The 18,275-nt window shown below is 48.3% G+C and overlaps 5 protein-coding genes across 5 annotated transcripts; 3 read left to right on the top strand and 2 right to left on the bottom strand.

The window, feature by feature from the left end:
• Nucleotides 1–950: 950 nt before the first annotated feature.
• Nucleotides 951–2,518, bottom strand: T310_4630 (uncharacterized protein; the record flags this gene model as incomplete). The annotated part of the gene is made up of 4 exons (XM_013472484.1): nucleotides 951–2,018; nucleotides 2,082–2,177; nucleotides 2,237–2,356; nucleotides 2,423–2,518. The coding sequence occupies 4 exons, from the start codon at nucleotides 2,516–2,518 to the stop codon at nucleotides 951–953; spliced, it is 1,380 nt and encodes a 459-aa protein (XP_013327938.1).
• Nucleotides 2,519–3,538: 1,020 nt separating this feature from the next.
• Nucleotides 3,539–4,918, top strand: T310_4629 (uncharacterized protein; the record flags this gene model as incomplete). Its single annotated transcript, XM_013472483.1, has 6 exons — nucleotides 3,539–3,716; nucleotides 3,765–3,970; nucleotides 4,047–4,257; nucleotides 4,312–4,519; nucleotides 4,593–4,787; nucleotides 4,849–4,918. 6 exons carry the CDS (start codon nucleotides 3,539–3,541, stop codon nucleotides 4,916–4,918), a joined length of 1,068 nt encoding a protein of 355 aa, XP_013327937.1.
• Nucleotides 4,919–6,546: 1,628 nt separating this feature from the next.
• T310_4628 (uncharacterized protein) lies at nucleotides 6,547–7,816 on the bottom strand (the record flags this gene model as incomplete). Its single annotated transcript, XM_013472482.1, has 3 exons — nucleotides 6,547–6,987; nucleotides 7,045–7,378; nucleotides 7,443–7,816. The coding sequence occupies 3 exons, from the start codon at nucleotides 7,814–7,816 to the stop codon at nucleotides 6,547–6,549; spliced, it is 1,149 nt and encodes a 382-aa protein (XP_013327936.1).
• Nucleotides 7,817–12,296: 4,480 nt separating this feature from the next.
• On the top strand, nucleotides 12,297–13,460 carry T310_4627 (Cytochrome c oxidase-assembly factor COX23; the record flags this gene model as incomplete). Its single annotated transcript, XM_013472481.1, has 4 exons — nucleotides 12,297–12,602; nucleotides 12,864–13,000; nucleotides 13,236–13,263; nucleotides 13,407–13,460. The coding sequence occupies 4 exons, from the start codon at nucleotides 12,297–12,299 to the stop codon at nucleotides 13,458–13,460; spliced, it is 525 nt and encodes a 174-aa protein (XP_013327935.1).
• A 1,257-nt stretch (nucleotides 13,461–14,717) lies between these two features.
• Nucleotides 14,718–18,128, top strand: T310_4626 (uncharacterized protein; the record flags this gene model as incomplete). Its single annotated transcript, XM_013472480.1, has 7 exons — nucleotides 14,718–14,855; nucleotides 15,036–15,311; nucleotides 15,402–15,578; nucleotides 15,671–16,014; nucleotides 16,071–17,152; nucleotides 17,214–17,326; nucleotides 17,379–18,128. The coding sequence occupies 7 exons, from the start codon at nucleotides 14,718–14,720 to the stop codon at nucleotides 18,126–18,128; spliced, it is 2,880 nt and encodes a 959-aa protein (XP_013327934.1).
• Nucleotides 18,129–18,275: the final 147 nt, after the last annotated feature.

Genomic DNA, 18,275 nt, shown 5'->3' with positions numbered 1-18,275 from the left:
ACGAGACGAGGACTTAGAATAGCAACATCATTATTACTTTTATTAGCTTAACTTACCTACCGTATCCAGGTGCTTGGGCATCTACTACCTATTTGCTTTCTCTTAAGACGGATCTCCCCTTATGCATACTTTAAAGATTTCTATTCTGCTGCCTACTACTACTACTTACTAGACTTATACTACTGTAGTTCGTACATAGTAGACCAGAATTAAAGGGAGAAAAAAAGGAGCGAAGGAGTGAGCATTAAAAAATATGATATTGTCCCATTTTGTTCTCCTCCCAGTTTATCTATCCACCTGCCTACCTAAACGACAAATCAATCCTATGTAACCTGGCAAGTAAAACACGGGTATTTGAATCGAATGAAGAATAATTAAAAAAAAAAATAGTAAGACTCTGACTCGCAATATCGAAAAGAAGGGCCATCTCTCTCCATCGTCCCTCTTGGAAAGCGAAAGACAAAAGAGAGAGAAGAAAAGGAAAAGGGACGAAGGGACGAAGGGAGGGAGGCAGGGACGCGTATCTTTTTCTTTTGTTAAAACCTTGCCTTAAAAAACCAGAAAGAAAGACGAGACCAGATTATTGTGTCCCCAACGACTCCAGCACAATGCTATGTTTATTCCGTTCCATTCCATTCCATGATAGAATGCATCCTAATTAATTAGAATTCCATCATATCAGTATCGCCGCGAAATGGTTACTGGGCGGTCTTCATAGACTGATGGAGAGAAGGTGGTGTGATAGAGTGAGAGGATAGAGAGGTTCGCGGCTTGCTCTTCTTTCTGAAGAACGTATGGGATTCCCACGTCGGAAGATTGCAAAAAGGTTAGAACCCCATATTACGGCACTGGACCCGCCAGGTATAATATAATAACAGACGAAGAGTTCATTAAAGAATGAAGGCCGGCGGCAAAGGCGAAAAGGTCCAAGGCTCATAATTCTGAGACGGTTAAGCACGCCTCTGCCTTCCTTGGTTCCTACGGCTCCTTGCCCTCCTCGTCGGAGGCACAGGTCCGTCGGAATCGTCATCGATAGGGATGGCATTGCTCGCGGACGTTCCTGGGCGGGATGCATTGCCCCGATTGTTTCTCTGGTTTCGATGATTAGCCGCGCGAGGATAAGGACCGTGAAACCGACGTTGCGGACGATTTGCGGCGGGCCGCCGGATGGGCTCCTCGTCCTCGTCCGATGAACTATCCTCTAACTCCGAGGAAACACTGTGCTCTCTGCCATGATGCGATGTGCTCGTGGTTTCCGTGTCCGTGTTGGTTTCGTATTCAGCGTGCATCATGTAACTGTGATCCCCAACCACAGTCGAATGATCTGTACTAGACTCCTCCTCATCTTCTAATTCCTCATCGTCAACGATGAAAGAATCCATCTCCTCATCCTCATCCTCGGACTCGGACTCAACTTCGGACGTATCCTCTTCGTCGTCGTCGTCGTCCTCTTCCTCTAAGTCTTCGCTGTCATGGACGGGAGAGCTAGAATGAGGAAACTGCCATTCATGAGGATCATGTGGGAGAATGTTCTGGTAACGATGTCGCATTCGACGGAGAGGGTCATAGAATTGTTGGACCCCAAACGGCAATTGTTCGAAGGGAACGCCGTCGTAGACCTCGTTCCAAGTGTCATCTTCATCGATGTCACCGAAACCATTCTCCATGTCCTCGTTGTAGTCCGTCATCTCCGAGTTCTCCTCCGAATCTGTCGTGCCCGTCACCGTCTCATCGGCATCCACATGGTATCCACAGTTCATGCAGGCGTCATCTTCGAGCTCCCATGAACAGTTCGGACAGCGGGTGACACCATCCTCCACGTCGATGATCGGTGCAGGAGCAGGGGTCCTCTCCTTGAAGCGACCCTGAAAGAGTCCGCCGGTTCGCGGATCAGTATTTGCTTTGTCTGCTTCCACCTTCTTCTGCTCTTCCTGTTGGTGCTTCCGGTGCTCTGCCGTCGTCTCGCCCTTTTCCAGAAGCTCTGCATTGTTGGCGAATAAGTGAACAAGACCACGGACCTAAAAACCAGGGTTAGCAAACCATCTCTCTCATGCACCCGGCGGGCCTCGGAGGGGCAGTACCAAATATGCGGGCGCCGGCTGGGTTTTCACCTGTGCGCGGCAATCAGGGCATGTCTTTCTCGACCCGCTACGTTCTGCGAACCATGATGTGAGGCACTGCAGCGTGTCAGCAACGCCATACCCTGGCGACGGATTTTTGCGAAGACGAGACCTACTGTATAACAGAACGTATGGCCACAAGCCAGTGTATAGGGCTCGTAGAGGAGACGGACGCAAATCCCACATTGAAGCCTAGTGCGGATCTCATCGATATGACCCTGCAATGTTTGCAAAAGCTACAACAAAGATCTCTGGTCAAGACTGAACACGAAAATATATGGAGCCATGTGACCGCAACGTACCCCAGAGGCATCGTTCACAGCAGCATCTGTCGTCCTCGCGCCATCTGAGCCCGACGATTTGGTAGCCTTTGCTACCTTGTCAGCAGTGCCAGACATGTCCGACACCCAACGTGGTGGTCCTGTCAAAGGTGAAAAGTCGAGGTAAAAATTGGGTCGGATGCAAGCGGGGGCGCGAGGTTATGGAGAGCAGTCGGATGGAACCGCAGCGGCGGAATGATCAGTCTATAAGTGGGAAATAGCTGTCATGGTCGATGAGACAACGACTCCCCTCGAAATTCCGACCGGGCTGGCTCTTGGGTTGAACGAGAATGAGAGAGAGAAGAGATGCGGAAATCCTGGCCACGCCGCGTCCGGGGGAACATGCACAGGCTGTACGACGATGATCTCGAGTGACCGCCAGATGTCAGACAAACGCATCAAACGTGGAATGCGTGTCCGTGCAGCGCGTCTGCTGCTCCACATCGAAGGCGGCTAATGCCCCGCTTAGTCATCGCCTTCTGCCTGTTGCTGCCTGAGGTGCCTAGAGTCACGTGTTCTCTCCATCGCTCTTGCCAGCCGCCTTCCTTGCAGGCAGCTTCCCTGTGGCCGACAAAATAGGTGAGAGTGCCTAGCCCACACCGGGACAGCCTGTCAGTTCCTCGTAAGTTGATTGCTCTGGCCGATACAAACGATGACTTCTTTGGTAAGGTCGACAGGACTCAGAGCCTATACTCTGTACTAGGGCGTTGCGGTGTGGGAAGGCTGCCATTCTTGCCGCGACTGGCGGGTCATGCAGCAAGCAACGCCTCTGACCGAACCTGATGAGGCAGGCGGTAGGACACCAATCATACTGTAAATGGTTAGGCAACTACTTAGGTGCCTAAGGTTTGTAAGTCATGTGACATTAGAAGTATAGATGTATTCTACCAGGTACCTATGTGTAGGTGTGTACTTGCAGTTGCAGTGTATTAATATTATTAGTTATCTGACCAGACTTCACTTTGAATGTGTTACCTGGATCGTCTAATCTAACAGTCATTGAGTCGCATAGTGTCTATCATACAGATCTATTTTCCTGACCTCGTCTATCAGACTAAGTAGTGCTACTGACCTGTTCAACCTCTGCTCGTGCAGGACATGTCTAGGAAGCGCAAGGCTCCTCGTGATGCCTCTCCTAACAAAAGAGCCCTCAACGATGACGAATTGATTTTTGAAGTCTTAAAAGTGGCAACGAGCAAAGATCCTGAATTAATGATCTTGAAGCTTATGGAATCGCACTCATTCAGTTTCGCTCGCCTCAAAGAGCTCTTGATCCGTAAGCTCATTGGCTTGGCAGCATCTATTTAATTTTAATATCATATAGGAAACGGTCTGGAGATCAGTTTTTCAAAGGTTAAATATGTTGATATTGCCCCGAGAGTCGGCTTGGACCCTCTTAAACGAGAACAGGATATCCCCTTGTTTGACATGTTTCGTGCTCGGCTTCCAAACGAGATCTTTCGTAAGATTATCGAGGATATCGATTTGTTCTCGAAACAATACGGGACCATGGACAGACATGAAAATGGGGTAGCACGAGCCCGAATCTCTCAGCGGTATGCTATCCTGATTCTGAAAGTATGGGTTTCACTGCTAATTTCTACAGTACTTTAATCGAATTGTGGCGTTATTTTCCGGTCTCATATTTAATACCCCTGAGGCTTTGATAGAGGGAACAATGACCAAGAAGGGCCATATCGAGTACCAGTTCAAGACGTATGGCGGTATCACAATCGTGTTTATTGACGTCAAACGAGAAACGGGTGTCGCCTCGGAGCGACTTGACTTCATAGCGCAGGTAATAGCAGAGTGTGATGGTATGGCGCAGGCTGTTCTCTTGTTTCGTTTGTACATGGACTAAAACTCTATAGCATGTTCATGGGTGAATTACCAGAATGGGTACCGTGACTCGGGGTCTTGTGTGATGACAAACACTTTTACTTCTTTCAATTTATCGGCCGATTCCCGGGAAATACATTGCCACAGTTCTCCTTGGGAAGGTTTCCAAATGGATCACAGAGAATCAACATTGAGACTCCTAATCCAATGTTCGATTCGCCTTCTGATTGTCGAGCGCAAGTTCGCCAACTTCGCCGTGCTTGCGACGGACTCTACTACATTTTTCTCAAGGCATATCAATGCGGCCTTGTAGGCCATTGGGAACGAAGCGTACAAAGGGCCCAAGAAGAGGAAAAGAAAGGCTTTCTACTCCTGGATGGCTAAAGGCAAAAGCCATGGCAGACGAAGCTCTTTCAACAGCTACTTCTGCTTGGAACCAATACAACAATGGCGAGCTGGGGGAATCTAGAAAATCTGCAGAAAAGGCGGTTCAATACCTAAGTGAAAGGTACAAGTTCCATCTTTTGTTTCTAGTGGTCAACACGCTAACAAATGAGCTCTGTCTACAGTATTGAAGCGGCTCCTTTCGAAAAGCCTGTGACTTTTCCTGGTTTCACTGAAGATATGGTCGATGAATGAGGTTTACAGCTTACTCCAGATGAGCACGGCGTTGCTGGCCAAGAAGCCACTGTCAGGGGCTAGAGCCTGTAGAAGAACTTATTCATTTCAAACTTGTGTCCAATATGTCGCTTAAGCAAGCCATTTGCTGGTGAGAACACTAAATTTTAATCTAGTAATCTTATTGGCTCTTTAGCCCTGGTAGATATTGACCTTTGCAATTGATACTAAATAAATTCCTAGCTTTCCTGACTAGAATATCCATTTACACAGCCACATCCATTACACACGAGAAGAAATCAGGTTGGTTGTTCCAAAGACTGCGATCATTTTGAGACTCCACGCTTTGCTGTCATGGAGGCTCTCTCGACTTGAATCGAGATAAGCCGTCAAGAGAAACAATCTGCATTAACTATGATTTCAATATATATGAGACACCTAAGACCTCATGCCTTAAAGAAGCAGCATTGAATAGAGACTCCGCATCCTGTCGGCATTTACGACAACCTGACAATACTAGGGCTTGTCCCGTTCTTCTGCATGCGATTCCGGCGGTGAGAGTAAAGAATGCTGTGCTGAGGTCTGTGAGAGTTATCAGGAGAACCGTTGTTAGGGCTGAGATCGTATCATTGATGTTCGTTTTATCAGGTGGTGAGCAGGCAGGCCTTGAATGCTCTGTCTTTTGTCTTTTCCAACCAAAAGGCGGCGAGGTATTTGTCACATGAGGGGAAAGGACGCGGAAAGCGGCATTGATTGACATTTCCGCCGACTTACAGACTATGGGGGGCAGTGCGCCTCCTTCCTGTTTAGACTTAGTTTCAACAAAACCAAAAACAACTTCCGCCGCAGCTTACAGACTGTGGAGGTAGACTACTCTTGACTGTCATCCCACGACCAAAGTCCGATCGCACTGTTAGCGACCTATCCCATCTGATTTCTGCTGCCGGGGTTTCCCCTTCTCATCTATAATACATATTCGTGTCGCCGTTTCTCCGCTTTCTTCGAAAAGGCTCTTCATATTCTTCCCCTCGTGGAATCATGGGTGAGCATGACATTTCTTCCGGCACTCCGTGGGAGAAAGCCACAGCGTTCGATCTTATCAGACAGTGTGCAGCATCATAGTCTATAATTTAAAAAAAAAACGTCTCTAAAATGCTATCCTTCCATCCTCTTCTTCTGCGAAATGATACAGTCATGTCCCCTGTGGACATGAATACTCTCCCTTTGTCGGCAACATTTCTCCTGTATCACCATCCCAGGCGCACTATTCCGAATCACTCTGCCCAACCTGCCGTATGAGACTGGTCTTCTACCTACGCAGCAATCCAACAGAAAGACCCTCCGTTGCGACGACATGATTCAATTAATAAGAAGCTAGGTTCCTCGACTGCTACATTATTAGAGACGAGAGCGACTGGTCGATCCCGAAAAGACTGCGCCCGTGCAACATTCCCAACAAGCGGCAATTTGTATACAAGACCGGCTAAAACCGACAACAACAGCCACCGCAATCGCAGCAGCAGCAATAACAAAGCATGAAAAGTATTATGGAAAGAAAACGTCCATGTCATTACTCATTCATTAAAAATTACGCGAATTATCGCCCGAGCAGCTTTTCTAAAAAAAAAAAGGTCCTGATCCCGACTCGTTTATGCTTCCAATGCAGCATCCCGTTGCTTCTGGCGCTGTTTGAGGTCTTCTGAGATCAGGTGACTGTCATCCACGGACCCTTTCTTCACCTGGTCGTCGTCCACCATCTCCTTGTACATGTGCTCCAGGAACTCAATCTGCTCTCGGATGAACTGTTTGGTTCCCTTCGTATCAAAACCTCGTCGTGCCCGCATGCGGTCTCGCATCAACCGGTTCATGTCTCGGAAGCGCTCCTCCAGTATTTCAAACCTGTATTCTGCGAACTGGTGGTATAGTTCTGCCAGGTCAGAGATGGGACGCACGGTGGTCAGAACCGTATCATCCTTGACGGCAGAGGAACGGGGACGGAAGGACGTCACCATGGAGATGCGTTCCGTTCCGCCCAATGCCCGAAGAGCCCGGTGCTCGAGGTAACGACCCTGAAGGATGACGGCCCAACCCTAGGACTGTTTAGCGACTTGTATGATTTAGGTATTTGCCGGCCAAGATTGACTCACCATCTGTGGCCCTCGCACCTTCACCACTTCGCCGTTCGCCTTCCGGAGAGCAGTCTCGCCTCCCACCATATCGGTACAATCGGACAGCATAGTCACGCAGACGAAGGGATAGCTGTCCGTGTGCCAATCCACAATGGGACTGTCATCATCCTCGGCGTCGCCACGGGCCTTGATGAGTTCGAGATCTTTTTGCTTCTGCTCCTCGCTCTTGACGGAGATGTTGACATGGCCAATTTCCCAATCCATGGCGGGAACGAGGTCGACTCCTGCGATCTTGGAGATAATGCTGAGAACCTCGGGGCTCTTCCAAGCGTCGTACACGAACGGAGCATACCTGGGAAGAGGTGAGATGTTAGTAAAAGCTTCAACCCAGCTTGGAAAAGCTGAGAGTGGCGTACTCCCGTGCAAATCCTCGCAGCTGGCACTGGGCCAGGTTGCTTGAATACTGATAGTGTGTGAAAACTTCCTCACTGAGGACTTCGGCTCTCATCTGTTTGATCGCCTCTGGAGTGAACAATGGGAAAGGTTCTGAGACACCGATGGGGGAGACCCCACGGCTGTCGGGGTAGCCAAGCTCCTTCATGGTCCAGACTTTGGAAGGAGGTGAGAAATTGAGGTGCTTCTTTGGGTCGAAAGGCACGCGTTCAGACGCAGGGAGTGATTCCAGAATTGGAAACTTCTTGGTGCCATTGGCCTGCGTCCCATTTGCCAGCGGCTGCTGGGCCGGGTTGGCAGGGACCGGGGTGGAAGAGAGGGTATCAACTGCCGCCATGACTCTATACGAAGACGTTCGTCAGACGTTTCTTGACCAGATGGGATGGATGCGAGTTGATCGAATTATCGATTGAGATCGAAAAGGACGAACAAGGAGTGCAACTCACCCTACTGGGTGTGTCCTAATGTGAGGGAAGTTCTGTCGATGTATGTGGCAGCTGCAGGCAGCAATATGTGTGGGCCGCAGTCGAGCTAATGTTTACCTCGAGATAGGTTCCCGTGATGACACAGATTGAACACGGAACAAGAAATATACACCAAGGAGGAACCCGATATTTATACTGACGGGCAGCTCCATCCGGTCGTTTTGACTCTATTGTCGACCCTCGACTCCAGCAACTCGCCACTTTTCCATATCTGACAAAAGCGGTTCCTCTGGATCAGGGTCCCCGCCAGAGGGCTCGGGACTTTCCTTCTTGCTGCCCCGCAGTTATTGCAGAGACAACCAGGGGAACCCGTGGCGTAACGGGTAATTTCTGGGACGTAACAACGTTCCCGATTCCTTCTCTCATGGATAACACCACCGCGATCATTCTGCGAATCCAAACCTTAGATTGCGGAGCGTCCGCGGTCGCGCCCTGGCCATTTGTCATCCCGTGATGCTCCCGAGTTCCAACACATCAGCAGTGCATGTTGTGACGGATCCACCTGACAGGCCTGTTACCGCATGGAAAATGTTCCTATCTTTGGTTTGGTATCGGAAGCGAGTGCTCCACATGCTGGCCTTGGAGCGGCGACTATACTGCAGCATTCCACCTAGTTGGCCACTTGATTATGAAAATCATTGGAACAGGATACAAGGAGATCGTCCTTTCCCTTGGTCGCGCTGGATCTACAACCTGTCAATTACGACAAATATCCAGGCAATCCTGACTTCGAACTGGCGATTGACCAGAAAAGCTCCTGGATTATTCTTGGGGTTATCTGACTGACAGAACCAAGACAAATCGTCAGGTCATGATAGGATCTGTCCGGGTTGTCAACAGAAGAGCGATACAATTACATGACAAACTGGGTCCAGTTGCGCGAGGTGTGGAGGACTACTGCAGCGTCCATGTCAGGGTGGGAGCTTGCACATGCTGGATCCGCCACAGGTGTTCTGTACAGAATGGAACTTTTGACTCATTTTGGGATGCAGATCGGAGCGGTCCTTGATTGCTGTCGCGGAAGATACTAGAAAAGGGATAAGCTCGCTATCGGCTTCGGTCCCGACAAGCCACTTCTGATCTTGGCCCGTCGACCGCGGCAATGCGGGCAGTCGCCTTTTCCTTCAAGCGTCCATGACAGATGGCTGGGGTTGACTTAGGGCCAGCCTTGGATGGATTACGGAACCAGCAGCAGGGTGTGGCAACCGGCCCTGGTGATTCGCAGGATTCTTCCACGCATCGCATCTAATCTCGGCGTTGCGATGTGTCACTTGGTGCGAGATGGTCTCACTACTGTGGAGGATGGGAGGAGGGGGAAAGGTAGGTGACCCGACAGTTCCGTCGGACAGTGTACTGTACGGCAAGCCATTACGACCATCCCACCAGATCAAATTTTTCAGATTTTAGTGCCGGCAGAATCTTATGCAAAACCATATCATTAAGCAAACTATACAGACCATCTAGAGGACCTGCTTAGTTTTACTGCCTGGTATGATCGTACCATATGATCAGAATGATTCTTGTACTAAGAGAGATACTCCGTATTATTACGGCCGTAGAACTAAAACCAAAGGTAAGGGACTGTAAGGCGGTAACGGCTGGCAGTATACTGCCCCAAAGCAAAATTTTTCGTGAAATTTTGGCTAGTGCACCGTGCCGCTTTAGTCTGGTGGACCTTTCATTCGTAACACTATAGATAGCTACCTCGTTTTATACCTTGGCTCGGGTAAATAATTTCAACCTGACTAGACGATTTTGTTCTGTATGGTAAAGGGCGCTAAGACGAAAAGTTTGCATGGGCTGTAGTGGGTACTTCAGCCCGTAACAGTGCCCCTCCCCCGCTACTAAGAAACAGCCCCTTTAAAGTCGAGTATAAAATCACCCTTTAGTCCTCTCCCCGCAAGCCCATACGTTAATCTAGTTTATAGCACGTTTTAAAGGCCTTTGCATGGGCTTCAATATACATAGGCTTTGTGGGAGGCTTTATAGGGTTAAAAAAACTTTCCGTATTGTTCCTGGACCAGATTAAAACACAAGTAATAATCAGTCCCACAGTGATAATATACTCGAGTTCCACCTGGACAATGTCTTACCGTATACCCAAAGGAGCATGGCCAAGAGAATTAGGTAATTATTGAGTGATCTTTTCTCATAATTGGAACTGAGGCAACACCCTCGCTAGATTATTTCTGGTTAAGCGTCGAAATCGTTTTTCCACCGAAGTTACTAGCGAAAAATTTTTTTCGTGTAATACCCTCCCGCCTCCCTGACGGGTCCACTGAGATTTGGTATGGCTGGTTCTAGCAACCTAAATTATAACCAAAATCGAACGCCAAAGTTGTCTACTAGAACGCCCGTATAAGGGGTGAAACTGGTATTAAGTACATAAGTTCTAGATTATATACTGACTAATTTTCTGTCAGCTTAATTAGGAAGGGGGCTTTTAAACGAATTGATTGTATGCAACATTCCTTTTACCAGGCAACTTTTGAGTAGTAGTCGTCATCATTTTAATATGATTGGCTCCAACCTTCTACTATATCATGAAACTTGCTTCGAACAAAATTTTCGCTATCGAATTTAGCGGTATTTTTGGTGGAAAAAATGATGTCATGGATTTCAACTGAAGGGAATTTAGTGGGGGTGTGATCACTGATTGCCCGGTTTCATAATAAATAATACCCTGTAATGTATGTTCTGACTAAACTAAAATCTAGAAAAAGTAGGCGGTAAAACTAGCGGTAAAGGACAGTACAAATTGAATCCCTCTTGGCGGGATGGCCGCAATGCCTTGTCGTACAGACGGAGTACTGTAGTCTAATCCCCTCGCCTTCGATGGCGGTAAACATCTGTGGTAGAGTCTCTTGACATTACCCAATTCATCGAAGGGAGACTTCCTCGAGGGGGTTCTGTATTCTGTCAATGAGCCCATGACCTGCACAGGCCAGCGCTGGAGATCCTTATGGGGGGGAAGCTGAGAACAATACTGCTGCAAATCTATGGGTTGGAAGTGGCTCGGTTCTACACAAACTTTCGCAAACAATGCGCCAACAATGCATCATCCTCCGGACGTCCGCTCGACGACCCGAGTCCAACCGCATTGGCTCCTCGATGGGATGCTGCAACGCTACGAGAGCGTCACATGTGATGCCAGTATACTGTAGAGGTAGAACTTTCCAATCTCCCGTATACAATTGCCGAAGACACATATAATATCGTTTTAAACACCGTTTGGTTCTTTTCCAGTCAGCAGTGGAAATATGTAGTTCGACCGTGGTGATATGATTATTTATTGACGCTTGGATGTGCGCCTGTCAGTAGGAACCTAAATCAGGCTGTGAAATCTCTCATTCCGACGTAATAATTATGTTTTTGCAGGTCCCTGCTGGCATAATCTCTTCTCTCATTATTGGGATAAGCCTACTCCGTATAATAGATTTACGGTGGAAAGGTGGGATGGGTACAAATTAGCAGCAACGGGGGGATTGATAAGAGAGACGATCAGAAGAAAGTTATCACAGGTTATCACCTGATCGTCGTTTTGTCCACGTCGATCAGGGCCCTATAGGCAACTTAGTACTATTACACCATCTCCTAGTTCACTTCGGGAAAGGTCCGAAATCGCCTTTCCACCAAAATTACTAGTGAATTTGATCATTATCTTTTGTGTTTGACACTATCTTCTGTGGTATGACATCAATACTACCGAATTCCTTTTTCCCTGTCACCGGCAATTCACAATATTATAGCTAAAAATGACCAAAAGTTGAAGCCAAAGTTGCCCTATAAAAAGTTTTATATAGAGTTGTCCTGGCGTTGAGCATTGATGTTCAGATCCACTAAACCTAACTAGGAAACAGATGCCGATTTCCAATCCAATTGAAAGGACCAATACTCCGTAAGTACTGAGTACTCCGTACAGAATTTAAGTGATTTAAGCCCGATCTACGGAGTAAGTTATTGAGCTTAATTAGTGCCGCTAAGCTTCCTACTAACCTTACTAGCACCTGATCTACTGAAAGAAGAAGACATCGAGTTACGTGTACAGACAGAACTTGAGTATAAAATCTCACTGCTAGATTACTATATACAGAAATTTTTATATAGAGACTTTGGCTTCAATTTTTGACTGTAGGATCAAGAATAGGTGTTAATAGAAATCAATAAAAAACGGTGTTATAGGGGTCATGATATGCTTTCGAAGAATGAAGATTTATGATCAATTCACTAGTATTGGAGAAATGTGATTTCAGGCGTTTCCTGAATCAAACTACCCAATATTAAATGGTGTATTTAGCAATTTAGGTGGTGCAAACATCAGTCAGGATATAAATGAATCCCCCGCCATCCGCAAGTGAGCGCGTGGCCTACTCACGTGCCTGTCAAACAACGCAGGCGGTCTGGGCTCCCAGACCGCCTGGACCGGCAATAGAGCTTCGTCCGCCAACTACTCCGCTTCCCGGAACGACGCCGGTCTCGACCCTGCTTGCCCATGTGTACACTCGTGCCCCATCGAACAGAGCCGCATTCTTAGGCTTCCAGAATTCTCACGAGACCTCTGTCTTCTGGCCAGCTGCACAGGATGTCTTCCGTGGCCAAAGAAGGCGAACAGACGGCCTGGCAAAAGGTCGAAAAGAGGTTTGAAAAGTACGTCTCGTCCCCTCTTCTGCCGTCAATGTGCCTGGTAGTTTCGAATCCCCAATGCCTTACGAGCCGCTCCTTTTCCTGTTGCCACGCGGAAATGAGCTTGCGGGGGATAAGGGCCACAATTCCGCAGCCAGGCCGAATGCTGGGGTCATGCCCAATCCGCAGTGGACAAGTCATTCTTCTCCGCAAGCCATGTTTCTTCCGCTATTGCCGGTTTCGGGGCTTTTCCTCTCCAGACTAACATTATGGTAGTGCGCTCAAGCTAACGGACTGAAATACAGTAAGAGTGCTAGCGAGTATTTCGATCCCTGTCAGGAGTTCGCCGACCGCAGCATCAAGTGTATGCGCCGAAACGCCGGTGACCGAGACATGTGCCAGGATTACTTCCAGTGAGCATCACCTGAATCCTTTCTCGAGCCCCGTTTTTTCCTCCCCTATTCGAGTGATATTCTCCATACACCCCGATGATACCTGGAAATGAGGCCTAAATTTTGTCGCAAGGGAGTTGTCTGGATCGGGGTTATCCCAGATACCTGTCTTTCCTCCCTAGCGCACTTTACTGATAATTTTGTTTCCTTCAATGGGCTTCATTCTTGGGACGCTAACTGACTTGTTTGGGTGTAGGGCTTATCGCGACTGTAAAAAGGAGTGGGTAAGTACCATATTGCCTTACGCGTCGATTTCGTCTGCTCGTTTCCCGTCACTCGGCTTTTGATCTCTATGGATGGGCCTGCTGCGTCTTAGAAGCTGTATGGTTATCAATTCTACGCCAACATCCTGCTGATTGTCTATCAGACTATTCAGAGAAAGCTAGCCAAGGCCGCCGCGAAATCATCTTCTCAATCATAGTCGACAATTTCGTTAAGACATGGTGCCTAGGCCTCATGACAAGGGATGAAAATCGTAAGAGGCTGGAAGGATGCAAAATAAATCCTTATTTATCGAAATATCATTGCAATTGACCATTGCGGAGGCCCCATGAAGCCTTTCTACGGGCGATATATGTCACCATCTCCTATGGCGGAGTGGCTTGGACTATGCTACCTAGCGTATGGCGGTTGCGGTTCTTTTGGGTTGCGACAGCACCATTATTAGGACGTGCCTGTTGGTCCGATAAGCTAGGCGACCGATACCCGGCCCTCGGGGTGCGTAAAACAATACCCCTTTGAGCAAGTCGGTGCTATCGCCTTACTCCTATATCTGTTGTTTCGATCCCTTTTTTCCGGGAAATCCCTTTATCTCCTCTTTACCGATCCGGCATATGCTTTCCTCTTTCGGACTCTACGACTGATCGGCAAGCCTGGAATGTCCACCTTGTACAGTATGGATGTATATTATTTGGGTTTTTAGCATGAATGGAGTTTTTGGCCTTTCTTGATCCACCTGAGCATGGAACCAGATAAACCCCAAAGTCCATTAGACATGATAGTCTACGGCTTGGAGATGCTCACGACATGTTGCAGGACTAGAACTGAAATTTCCGTTCACTCAAGTATCACAAGATACTTTGAAGATGCCATATGGATTGAATTTTGCTAAGATCTAGCTTCAAGGCTAGATAAGGCAAAGAGAAGGATGTGAGGTATATAGAAGAAATCGATATGGTTATTATATGATCTTTCTGGTACAAATTTGCCATTTGCTTACTGGATAGAAATCGATATACTCCGTGGGTGGTGAGGCAGAATTAATCTAGCATATACTCCGTATTTTATATGCAAAGCGCCTTAAAAAAAATTAAAAGCTGATGTGACAGAGACGGCGGAATTATTATCTTTGTTCTTCTATACGATGATGTCTTTGAAAATAGCAAACTATATAAGAAAGAGATTGCGGGGAAAGTGTTGACAGTTTTATGCCTGAAAAGTAAAAGAACTGACATCACGCGTTCCGCAGCCTTCTGTGTGCCAACGGCGGAGATCCGACAAATTTCCCCGCGCTCACGGATAAGCGCATACTGCACAGCCAAACAGACTTCTTTCTAGGCATTCCTTTGGCTTTCTTTTTGTCTATTCTGCATCCATTGCTTCTGCGCCCCCCCGCCGCGCCGAGTAAATAGGAACTATTTATCCAGGCCCCCGCCCGTGTCCCGCGGGGTTCCTGGACATGTCGACCACGACCGACGCCGTTTTCCACCGGCGTAACAAGCAGATCCAAGACGCCATTGACGGACAGAACCTCAAGCAGGCCCTGCAGCTATGCGAGAAACGAATAAAGAAAGGGGAAGATACGAGGTTTTTGAGGGTGAGATTTACCCCAGCTCTTCCTGGAGTGTTGATCTGTCTTGAAAGTGACATTTTTTTTTACCTCATTCACACATTGTTCTATACCCATGCAACCGGACCTTGGGAGTTCTCTTAGAGACAAAAGAGTGCTATTTAGAGCTATGACAAAAGCTGACACTTAAAATGAACCATTGTACAGGCATGGAAAGCACACATTCTTTTCCGCCATGCCGATGAAGCTCACCACCAGCGAGGAATCGCCGAAACCCTCGAAATCTGCAACCTCGAGCCTCCGACCACAGACTTGGATACGCTTGACATACTACATCAGACTCTGCAGAAATTGGACGGCCATGAAGCTACCATGCGTGGGCTCTGGGAAAAGGCTGCAAAGGCCAAGCCGCAGGACCTCGAGGTGCAGATGAGATGGTTCACGTATGCGTTCGAGGACGGGGATTGGAAGTCAGCGCAAAAGGTCAGTGATTGTCATTTTTTCTTATCCTTGTCGTCTGGTTTGCTACCATTCCACAGTGCTGACTAGATCTCTGTTTTTTGACTGTCGCAGGCCGCAATGAGCCTCCAGAATAACTTCCCCAAAACGCGCAAGTACTATTTCTGGGCCATCTTCCTTTGCTACCTGATTACTGTTGATCCGTCCGCCTCAGATGCGGATCGCAAGCTCTTTGGGACTTTGGCATATCGTATGATCTCCAAGGCTGCCGAGAGTGTCCCTGCCGATCCGGTATGCATAGATTTTCTTTAATGAGTTTTGCCATTTTTATTCCCCTTGTCAAATTTCACTTTTGACTCACCGTAATCTGTTGTGTCTTGCAGAAAGAGTTGCTGAGCCCCCCTAGAGCTATACAAACCGCCGAAGAGCTTTTCCTTCTCATCAAAATCTTCGAGTCTCAAGGACGCCACGAGGAGATCGTGAAAATTCTCGACAGCGAAAACCTCGGCATTAAGTCACGTATCGTGCAGAATGACTGGTTTTTCGTCAGGGCCAAGCTGCTCAACCTGGAGAAGGCGGAATTGTGGACTGACGGGCTGGGATTTGCACGAGATCTCCTGACAATACCTGAGGACGAGAAAGCTGCCAAGGCTGCCCTTCAGGAAAGGGACGACTGGGGGGTTTGGGGGTTGCTGGTATCCGCGACCAAGAAGATGAACAATCCTGAGTAAGACGTCGAAGCTTTTCGGATGGGGATTTCTCCCGCTGACTATGGACATCAAGCACGACCAAGCAAACGCAGGAGTTCGTGGAGGAGTTCATCCAACGTTTTCCGAAATCACGCAATGCGCAGTTGGCTCTCCTTGACCTCACTTTGTGGAAGATACAGACCGGCGTTCTTACTGCTGCGGATCTGCTCAGTGCTTGCAAGGCATATTATGACCGTAATAGCAACAAATTGTATTGCTTCGGCGATCTGCGGAAATATGTGGTGAATCTCGGGAAAGACGACATCAGCGACTTTGTCGACCATGTCCTCCAGAAAGCAGATAGCCTGAGCAGCGAAAAGGACGTATGTAGTCGTTTTCCTCCGATTATGTGGTCAAAGGCTGATCCCTTCCAGGGAGTTTCAAAAATCAATGCACTCAAATTTGAATACAGTCTCCGGTTATTTTATGATGACAGTGCCTCAAGGGACAAAGTCGAAGACTTTGTCTCGCGCTGTCTACAGGCGTACCGGCAAGCGGAGCGCCCCAAACGAGATGAGTCGCCATCGACAATTGAAAACCGACCAAGCGATGATCTCTGCCTGCTCGCCGTGATGGCTCTTATCCGTATTAGCGACAATTGGCAGAGAAGCCAGCAAAATAAGTCGCCTAGCTCCGTGTTGATTCGTGCGGCCGGCATTTTGGAACGTCTTTTACAGGATTCACCACACAACTACCAGGCCTTGCTTCTCTTAGTAAGGTTGTATCTTGTCCTTGGAGCTGGATCTATCGCCCTGAAGACCTTCAGCAAACTATCCGTGAAACAGATGCAGTACGAAACTGTCGCACATAACCTCTTTACCCGTCTTTCCACCGTTCACCCACATTCAGCGCCTCCGATCGAGGGCGCGGAATACAAGGATTTCAACCCACAGTCGGCGCTTGTGCAAGCCCTCACCTTCTATCGGAACGCGGATGTGACTGCAACGAGATCACGGACCAGTGGTCTTAATTACGGCAGCTATGTCAACATCGAAGGCAGTATTGACCTTCAGAAGCGGCTAAGACATAGCATTTGCAGACGGATGTGGGCCTTGGACGTGCGACGCATGCAGAGGCTTGTTGGTGGAGATCCAATGGGTCGTTACGATGAATTAGGTCAGTTTGTCCTGATCGAGATTGAACCGATGAGAATTCAACGAAATTGACACATTGGTAGCGGCGGATACATCTCCGTTGATTGACCAGCGGACGTTTGATGCCTTCATGAACTGTGAACCACCACACCGGCCGACATTCGAGGAGCAGCTGCGCCTCGGGCCCCTGCCTCGGGTATGTTCCCTCGACGTGGCTGTCTGAATGGAGGAAATTGACAAGAATACAGGACCGCTGGGTAAAATCTGCCAGGGTGACAGACCGGCTCTTTTCTGTCTTGAAAGCGATGGCAGCTCAAAAACCAGTGAAGCTGGAGCCTGAGTTGTCTGCCCTTGAAGAGTTGACCCTGTCGGATACGGAGTCCGACATGACACCTTCCGAACAAGACAACGCGAAGATTCATCATGTCCTTCTCAAGGTCGTATCGTTTCTCAACGACTCCAAATCCATCCAAGGGGAAGAGCTGGAAGGCCTCCTTACACAGGTCGAGGATTGGCTCACATCGACGCTGGAGTCTGTCTCCTCTGAGACCGCTGCTTTTGCAAACACGACCATCTCCTTGCTATCTGGAAAACCGTCTGTGCCATCCTGGCTGTATCTTCACAGAAGCTTCACCGTTCTCGAGACCCTCAAGGCGCTGTCTCTGGTGCTGTCCGTATCTTCCAGGAAGTCTTCCAAGTCAGCCGCAAAGCTTCCCAAAGAGCGCGCCGAGCGTCTTGGGGCGCTGGTGGGTCACGTCCACGAGCGCATCAAATCGAACACCCGTGCTCTGAAATCACACATCTCGGAGCCCGGCATGCTGGGAGCCTTGATCGATCTGGTCATGATTGGCGATTCCGATGATGGCGATGGTGGAAGCAGCCAGCTCCGCAATGAACTCGAGATCACTCTCGACCCGGGTGCATTGGAGGTATTCTGTGGGGAATTGATGGAGAGCTGGGAAGAGGGACTGGACGGGATCCTGTCGGTTGTTATCTAGATATACGTGTAGTGGCAGAAGTTGTCAATGATATGTATAGCCAGCTTGAAAAAGAGAAGATCTAAATAGTGAAAATATATAAGGAGCTGCAGACATGTTTGACTTACATCCTCCAGTAGACATTTGCAATCCAAGACTGAATTTTCC

Source organism: Rasamsonia emersonii (assembly GCF_000968595.1).
Source record: "Rasamsonia emersonii CBS 393.64 chromosome Unknown ctg1118621760149, whole genome shotgun sequence".
Lineage (NCBI taxonomy): Eukaryota > Fungi > Ascomycota > Eurotiomycetes > Eurotiales > Trichocomaceae > Rasamsonia > Rasamsonia emersonii.
Note: the sequence above shows the minus strand (reverse complement) of the source record. Positions and strands in the feature narration are given on the sequence as shown.